Here is a 9826-nt window from a genome sequence, read left to right on the forward strand (position 1 = left end):
GAGAGAGAGAGAGAGAGACTGAAGTGTTTGTGAAAGACAGAAAAAAAACATCCCAAACTATTTTTTGTTACCGTATTGTGAACCCAATATTGCACTCGTTGTACGTCGTCTATCACTGCTGGTCACACGACTCAGAGGAATTCAACCATCAGCTGCAGTATGTACTGATCAAATACTCCACCACATCTCACCTTATCTGTCCTTGTCAATACACGACACATAGAAAAGGACTTTTCTTCAAAAAGGTTCTTTGGTAATGATACTGCGTGCGTAGCAACACAAACAAACCCTCCCTGAATCATTACATGATGCAAGACAGTGTCGATCACCTCCAGCTAATGATAACAAAACTGATAACCGGCTAATGAAAACAAAACCAACCCAAGAGCAGACAGCGAACCACATTACAAAGTCAACAATCATAGCACAAGATTAAGCCTACTTTAAAAAGCTTACTATAACAAATTTAACTTGTCAGGAAAAACAAACAATTTGTTGAGAAATAAAAAAATTCAGCAGTTTCATTCACAGCCTGTGGGGATGCAGGATATTTTGACAGGCATAAAAATGTTTTACAAGTATAGTTATCTCTTTCTTAAGTGGGTCCTTATTACACCATACAGTTTCTATCTGTAGCCATTTGTTGCTTTTATGCAGTTTAAAAAAGTCTACACTGTCGGGTACAAATTGAAAACGACTTACGTGCAGGTGGCGGGCAGAATATAGGCGACGCAATAATATAATTCGAGTAAAACACCAGCTCTAATAAAAAATCATCATAGTGCTGAATCGACGTTTCTCATTTGCAGTCTCATCAATAATTTGACAGAAGATTAAAAGACTCACCTGAGGCTTTCCCCTGCCAGACTTCCATAGCTGTCTGGTCTCTCCTGTCTTCGTCTGTACAAGTCTGAGTTTGACAACTCTTTCAGCCTCAGAGAGTTCATCTCCCCTTCGCCTCTCTCCCTCCCTTCCTTCCTTCCTACCCCTCGTCTGGTGAGAACACTCAGCTCACAGAAATATGAATATATTCTCAAGAAAGTGAGTGTGTTAATGTTTGAGCCAAATAAAAAGGTCCTGTGCTGCTTTCGTTCCCTCTCTCAGACACACCTCCAGGGCTCACACCCTCAAGGAAGGACAGATACAGAGGGGTGGTTTCACAGCCTGCACACCTATCAAATACTTCTTGCTCCTCCTCCTCCTCCTCCTCCCCCGCCTGCAGCAGGTAGAGGGAGAGATGCCTCAGAGAAAAAGGAAAGAGTCCCAGAAGAAGAGGCATTGCCCTTTCTGGCCTTTACCCCCACTGACTCTATTTACCTCCTACTTCTCTCTGGCTCATTCCTCTGTTTACTAACGACAGAAGGGAAAAACAAAGCATTTTACACACACACACACACACACACACACACACACACACACACACACACACACACACACACACACACACAAACAATGACCCTAATGAGGTCAACTGCACGGTCTGACTGATAGCGGGTGTTTGAAGCTAAAACCCTTATTTATAATTTAATATATATATACTCATATCTTATATTTATTAGAGATCGATGAACGTAGTGGTGACTACAGACAAAGACGCAGTTGCATTTTAATTCAATTTTATTGGCCATTGGATACAAAAAAATACAGATTCCGATAATCTAAAAATGCTGAATATTGGTTGCGATAATTGGGCTATCATTAATATTTATACATAACATTTTGGGCAAAGATTCCTCACGTTGAGGGACAGAGTTGTGGCAAAGACATGTACTACAACAGGACATTTTACAAGTTAAACTTTAAGACTTAAGATTAACCTATACTGCAGTTTCCAACACAATATGTGGCAATTTTAACAGAACAAAAAATAACTTTACGCAGTCAAGCTTATTTATAGTGAGCATCATTTAAACTTATGAGAAGGGGTATGAAAAAAAACACACAATTTCAAAAACTGTGTTGAAGTTCTGCCTCCAGGAAAACTTTCAACATCCATATCGAGCACACAATAACCTGATGCACCAATCAGTCATCTGAACAGCAGCTTGTTTATGAGGGTGGGAACATACAGACCGAGTAAAGCTGCACTATATTGAACAATGCCACCTATTATGAAGTGATATTTTCAAGTTTCAAGCATACACCGCTCTTCAATTTGACTCCCCCCACTGTAAACTGTGAGACTATTTCCCAGCACAAACAACAAACTATTGAAAAAAGGGAAAATGTCAATCTATGAATTATTCATCACAATGTTATGTGGGAACAACAAGAGATCCTCCCCAACGGACAGAAAACACAGCAGATGCAACATTTTCAGACAGAGCTGAAAGTTGCCTCTCATACATGTTTGATTAAAAACAAGAAAACGTCGTTTTAAAGCAGGGACCGGATTGGTCAGAGGACGTGAAACCAAATAAACAATGTCAACAAGCAACCAAAGAAGAAACAGATGTATACAGAACTCAGACTGCAGCAGAAACAGAACACGCAAACTGTGTTCATTTCTACGTACACCATTCAGCCTGTCATTACAGACATTACAACGGTGTGAAGGTTTGATGTTGTTAAATGGATGACGACCAACACCTGACAGAAACCCTGTCTCTCTCCCTAATACGCACAGACAGATACATGCCTCTTGAACAGTTCACACTAGATTCATCTTCAGCAGCAGCTTGCTTTGACCTGTTCAGCATTCCACATGGGCTCGACACACACACACACACACACACACACACACACAGAAAAGCATAAAATGTGAATGTTGAACTTCAATATCAGCTTCACATCCTGGAGCAGATGCCACAGGGTCACAGTAGCACTGGCTGACATGTCTGAGTACGCCAGAACATTCACGATGAATCACAGTTTTTAGCCGTTATACTCAAGAGTTCAACTCGCTTACAATTCAGCCCATTTGGGATGTTTGCATTTCCCCTCTGGATTAAAATATGGGTGACCTAACTGTCATACACTTTAAATTAGTGCTTCTGTAACGAATTTGTTAAATACAATCCAGAAATGTTTCACTTTAGTAATAACATTAAGACCCAAGGCGACTTTTGTATATTGTGTTCAATACACTCGTGTAATAGTGTCTGATGTCTTTACATTATTTAAAAGGTTTTTATACTGAGCATAATGTAAAATTATTCACACAAACCAATCATAGCTCAAAATATTGCATAATTTGGCTGAATTATAAAAGCCATAAGTGATACTAAATAAAGAGCCATCTGGCAGCCAGAAGAGTCTTTTATTGCTGAGCCGAATGTTTAGGCTCACTAACACAGAGCTGGTTTCCTCATCACTAATTTAAATCTTAATGAGTATGGTCACCTGCTCTGATTTACACAGTGTAAAGTGTATGCCATGTGTAAGTAATGATGGTGCTACGACCACACTGTGTTTTGGATTTAACTTGCCCACAGCTAAAGTTTTGTGCTCATATAAATGTGCTGAGAGAGCTGCCCTGTAACACTGACTCATCACTCTCTCACACACACACACACACACACACACACAGAGCTAAAATACAGCAGACATTTCCTATAGCCCCAGAATAATACAGACCCAATCCTCTCTGCCACATGAGTGTACTGCCATCTTGTGGACAACACTGATACAACAGCTATTCTATCAACTTGCTGCAACCCTCAAACACTGATTATTTCTTACTTTGTTCTAAGTTGAATTAACAAATGTATCTTGCTTCTCTGCTGTAGTGATCCTATTTTCCATAGGACCTATTTATCGTTAATTCAAATGAACAGAAATCTTGGTATCACTCACACACATATGAGGAAGTATACAAACAAACAAATACAAAACAGTCTGAACGCTGAGCAACAAGTCAACGACATATGCAACTACATCACTGATATCAAACTGACTTCCTATTTCTAAAGGCACACTGAGGTGTTTACAGCTCTCTAAACACTGTTTTAATATTGATTGTACACGTCTAACATGAAGCGAATGATGGAGCCGAGCCGCGTTACAAATGGTTATAACAGAAATATGGATTAATCTTACCAATATTTCGTGTCAAACTGTGGTGTGGGTATTTTAGTGGTTGGTAAAGTCTCTCTGCTGTCACTGCAAACACTCCTACTGCTGTTATCTCAGTCTGCATGGCAACATCACTTCCTGTTTGCTGTGGTGTGTGTGTGTGTGTGTGTGTGTGTGTGTGTGAGTGTGTGAGAGAGAGAGAGAGAGAGAGAGAGAATGTTTGTGTCCACTTTGTCTATGTGCCAGTATGTGTTTGTGAGAGATGGGTGGATGTAAAGCCAGCACACACACACACACACACACACACACACACACACACACACACACACACACACACACACACACACACACACACACACACACACTTGTAGGCTCTCTGAGTGGTTTAGGTTTTGGCTGCCAGACTGTGGAGGTGGGGTGTGAGGAGGAGGAGGAGGAGATTCAGGGAGATCAAAGTTAGTGCAGAGAAGAGGAGGAAGGACTGAGAAGGTGTGAGGAGGTGCAGGGGAGCCTTCAGTGACCAGACTGAATTAATAATAAAGTAGTTCTCATAGACCTGCCATGTGGAGAGGAGGTGAAAGGTCAAACCCATGGACCACACTGTCTGTCACTGGTACATTACATTGGGTGTGTGGATGATCCATCATAATCATCATGGGTGTAATATGTTGAAATATGTGACACAACTCTGTCTCACTGAAGTTACAGTAGGAAAAAAAAGCTGTTTCCCAACTGTGTCGTTAACTTAACAACAGAAAAGGCCACATTTAACACTGAAATATAAAATGAATTGATAGGAAAGTGTGAATCACAACATTAGAAATTGTCTATTAATAAACTGACACACACACACACACACACACACACACACACACACACACACACACACACACACACACACACACACACACACACACTTTACCATGGAAGAACTACTGCTGTAAGCGTTAGACGACTTACTTCCTTCTGCATCGGTCAGGCAGTTGTCTATCACTGGTGCACTAAACACACACATACTATGTACTATGAAGGAGAACACACACACACAGTTAAGTTGACCGTTACCGCCAGTTTATTGCCATAACAGCCAACTGAGAGCTTTCAAGCAGTGCCCCCGCTACAAAACCATCCTCTGCAACAACTCGTAGAAAGAAAACAGCACATATGTAACCCCTAACGTACATGTTTTTGACATAGCAAGTCAATTTTACGGCTTAGTATCTCATAAGAATGACTAAAAAGTCAGATTTATGACTTACAATCATAATAATATTTCATTTAACACACGATACAAAGTTATGCATATGACCTCTTTTATCATTAACGAAAGCATTGTTTCTATCACTCAAAAAGCTTTATCGCAGCGTGTTCTGCTCTGTTCATTTGTTGCAGTGAGCACATGATGATGTATAAATCTGCTGTTGATACAGACAAAAGACTTCCTGAGTCTGTCTCACAATAAAGGCATTTCACTGTGAAGACAATGGTAGGTCTTTATTATGCTTCCAGAGCACTAAAGCTGCAGTACGTAACTTTTATTAAAAATAACTTATAATATTTGCTGAAACTTTCACTATACCCTGACAATAGCGTCTGTATTTGACCACCTGGGAATGAGACCAAACAATAAACTATCTTTCTCGGCTCTGATTGGTTGTTTTGTTCTAACACGGTGGATTCTTGTAAATACCATTAGGAGCACTAGGAGGAGCCAGAGGGATTTCTATCACAGATTGTCCGTCTCGTGTACTACTGTCAGGATATAGTTAAAGTTTCAGTTATTTTAATAAAAGTTACCTACTGCAGCTTGAAGACCATGAGACATCCAAATCCTTCAATAAAACCACACAAAGCCACCACACTTCATGTTAATGTAGAATCAATATCCTTTAGTATGTGTGAGTTGCAATAAACACTTCACACGCCTTCACACACACACCGCACGCATAAAGTTAGTACACACACAGTCCAAATCTCACACATCGCTCTTCCAAACAAGGACAAGTTCACACTGGAGACGGGGACATTCTTCTAAGCTGTAGTTGTATCAACAGTGTGGAGTCAGATAAAAATGTAATGCGTTGGGAATGCAGCAATCCTCAGGCCTTCACTGTAAAAGACTCACACAGCTTTTAGTGTCCAGAGTTGCTTTTATAAAAGCCAGATTCATCCCAGGCCGTAATTAAATCGGTAGTGCACACAGTAGCATTCACACTAGTGGAAAATATACTGCTCTGAATAGCAGTCCCCGGGGAATGGATGGTCAGGAAGTGGTTTAAAAAGCAATAACTACTGTCCAGTGATGTTGTGTGGACATTCCTGTGCAGGGAGGAGGTTGATCTGCAGAAAAACGGAGGAACGTCCTTTTCCCTTTTTTAAAATGCCTTTCTCTGGTCTATTCTGTAATCTGTCACTTCTGTCTAATGTGTGTATGTTTACATAAATATATAAATATAATATAAAATAATATTTTTAAAGCTATTTTGGCCTTTGTATTATCTAAACCAGGGGTAACAAACCACAGCTGGTATTGTAATCTCATAGGAGGGGACTGCTGCACTCAAGTACAACTAGAAAGTGTAATAATTCTACTAATGTTTCCATATATAACATCATAGTTAACAAAAAAGGTAACAAAAAACAGCTGTTTCTATACTTTTATACCATCATTTTATGTATTTTTTGTTGTTCGTAGCCAAACAACAAATGAAAGCTTGTTTTGCACCAAACCAAATGCATTTTTTCTAAATCAAACTGTGTTTTTATTTGAATTGTATATGAAGGACTAAAGCAATGATTTCTTTTGGTTGGAAGAAATTTCAAGAAAGCAAATATTAGAGGAAAATATATTTATCTTGGTTCTGAAGTTATCTTAGCATACTGGTTAATGATGCAACAAATGCAGAGAAGTTCCTGACATCTAATGCAGATTTACTATTGTTATCATTCAATATAAGTGACAGATAATGTTGGAATACACGTGGATTTATTAACAATCTTCTAATTTTAAAAAAACTAAACAAAACAAAAACAGACAATATTTAGAGAGTAGGGCTGCTGATGGCCGATATAAAAACAAATAAAAAGTGATGAGTCTATATGTTTTTATAGGAAATTCAGCCCTATGTTTACAGGATGCACAAGAGTACAGAGCTTGAAAACTATCTTTTGCACCATCTTCCCAAAAGGTGGAGCACTAACATCGTTCCACAGCAGTCACACTGACAAGGCTGCCTGCAGACGTGTCTGAAGACATATATTGTTTATCAGCCTCGTGAGCACAGGCTGACTGATTTTAAGGCATGCTAGGAAACCTAAAAGATATACACAGTAGGCCTATATCTCAGCATTTGGTTCACTTGTGTCAAGAAATGTAAACGTAAAGTAAAGTAAATTGTCTAATAGCACAATGGTCAAGCATCAGGGACAAGAAAACACTGAATTTGTCCCAAAAGAAGCCTATTAAGTCTGTGTGCTTGTTAAAAATGATACAGAGAATTGTACAAAAAGTTAAATAATCTGCTCAAAATTCAACCAAATCACTCATCTTACACAAACTTATTTTCAGTTACTGATTCACTATTTGTGTTCATCGTACGATTTTGAATATATTATTAAATATCCATAACACATATGTCATTTAATCAGGGGTCATCAGTGTACTAAATAATATTAAAGGGGGTCCCTTGAGGATAAAGTCTGGGAGCCACTGCTCTGGGAAACATGAACCTTCAATACGAAATCAACGGACAGGATGAATAACCAAACTCCAGTCTGCAAATCATTATAACAGTTCAACCAGTTTCACTTCTGTCTACATCAAACAATAAACAGCACAATCACTATCCTCTTAAGAAAAAGCCTTCTTGATTTTAAGGTGTGTAAGAAAACATAAATAAATACACACACTGGCCTATATATCAGCATTTCTTTCATTTTTAAAGTTCAGATAATGATTTAAGATCTAAACTTTGATCACCCTTGCCTTCGCTCTGTGATAAACAACCTCACACTGCATTAGAAAAGAGATAATGCAACAATAAGAAAAGACACCTATGAAGTATGTATGATTGTTAAAAAATAAACTACATGATACAGACACAGAATTGCACAAAAAAGGTCCCTAAAATGATCAGGGAAACAAATAATAATAATAATAATAATAATAATAATCTGGCAATTTTACACCAAATTCCTGCAAGTATTGCTCACTATTTGGGTTCATTGTACAGTTTATCAGTTGTTCTGTGCTGTTATTGTTATGCATTGAATATAACATGAACTATACATCCAATATATCACAGTCAGGGGTCGTCAGTTTACTCAATCACTGCAGTAATATATAATATAGTAATTTTCTTCCACTAATAACACTGCAGAGGGCGCTAGTGAGCAGCTTTAGGTTCAGATTGTAGCTTTACATTAAAATACATCAGCTACAGCGAGTTTACGTACTTTAAGCCTTTTTGTCCGACGTACAAACGCTAAGTTTTCTAAATGAAAGGCAGATTTTAAATGTGTTATTTAACTTAAATAAGTGATTTAACTCATGAGAGAAAGGAACAAACCGAGGCTGCGGTTTTTTTTTTTTTTTTTTCTTCCAGCGAGAAACTGTCAACTTTATCAAGAAAAAAAAAAACTCTCTTTAAAAAGGAAACAGTTTTAAAGTTATCTACTCACCCGTTTGTCATTTCCGTAATACCGAGCATCCTCCCCGCTTTCTCTCCCCCTCTCTCTCCCTCTTTCTCTCCCGGACTAGCCTTGTGTTTTCTGCCTTCAGCAGCAGACGTCCAGATGTGGTTCACCAGTTCCCGGGGATGTAACGATGGTGAACGTTGGCGTCGGTTTCCACACGGCGAGCAGAATGGCGTCAACGGGCCTCGCCTCAGCTCACCAACCGTCAACGGCCGCTCAACGGCAGAGCGCACTTCCGCTGGGCACTTTCAAAGTAAACGCGTTCCGTTGATTGTTGGCGCAAAGTTCATTATTTCAAAGTAAATAAAAGTTTCTTCTTTATGTCTTGTATTTTTCTGTTTTATTTAGTTGTTTAATGTGTTTTTTTGTTTTTTTCTTATCTGCTTATCTGGAGCTGTGAATTTCCCCAGTGTGGGATCAATAAAGTCTATTTTGTCTCATCTTATCTGAACAAAATAAAAATAATAGAAACATATACACTTATTAATATTTTTTATATCATTGAGTAAAGTGATGAGCCCTGACTAAGTGACATATTTTATGGATATTTCAGGAAGTTTCGCTGACATTTTAGGAAACTTTTATACAGTTCTGTCTGTATTATGTTTTTTTTTTTTTAAATGTTATTTCCAACAATCTTTTTTTTGACACATTCAGTGTTTTACCTTCGTACTTTTCTAATGCAGAAGGAGGCTGTTTATCAGAGTGAAGCCTCTGTGAATATTGTTTGTGACTTTTCAAAGTTAAACTTAACAAGGTTAAAATAACAATTTCATTTAGTTTTCTTCACGAAAATGAACAAAATGCTGAGATATAGGGCTACTGTGTACATTTTTTCAGTTTTCTTACACCTCTTTAATTAAAAGCCCAACCCCCAGGTTGGGAACCATTCATTTACATGATACATAATGCAATAGGTAATAGTTTTACAAAACTACTTCAATTGATGTTTATGTGAACAACATAAGTATATCGAATAATAAGTATAAAGAATATAAAGATAAAAGTAATATTCTATAAAAACTGAAAATATGAAAAGGTAATGTGAAGGTAGGAATCTAATTGGGCAAAATAGGTTCATGTAAATACATATAGATTTTTAAGTAATTATATGTCC

At 38.1% G+C, this 9826-nt stretch overlaps 1 protein-coding gene across 3 annotated transcripts in view; it reads right to left on the reverse strand.

Moving 5' to 3' along the window:
• The window catches only part of LOC127365700 (LIM and senescent cell antigen-like-containing domain protein 1), a 30200-nt gene extending 21278 nt beyond the window's left edge, over window positions 1-8922 (reverse strand). The window contains exon 1 of one of the 3 annotated variants that reach the window (XM_051404079.1): window positions 8695-8922. In XM_051404079.1, the coding sequence (XP_051260039.1) occupies window positions 8695-8723 (29 nt within the window). In that variant the 5' untranslated portion in view covers window positions 8724-8922. Of the gene's footprint in view, window positions 1-846; window positions 1109-4038; window positions 4165-8694 lie in introns of those variants that run through there. The other 2 variants (XM_051404080.1, XM_051404078.1) reach the window with 2 other exon arrangements.
• Window positions 8923-9826: the final 904 nt, after the last annotated feature.

This window comes from Dicentrarchus labrax, unplaced genomic scaffold, assembly GCF_905237075.1.
Source record: "Dicentrarchus labrax unplaced genomic scaffold, dlabrax2021, whole genome shotgun sequence".
Classification (NCBI taxonomy): Eukaryota; Metazoa; Chordata; class Actinopteri; family Moronidae; genus Dicentrarchus; species Dicentrarchus labrax.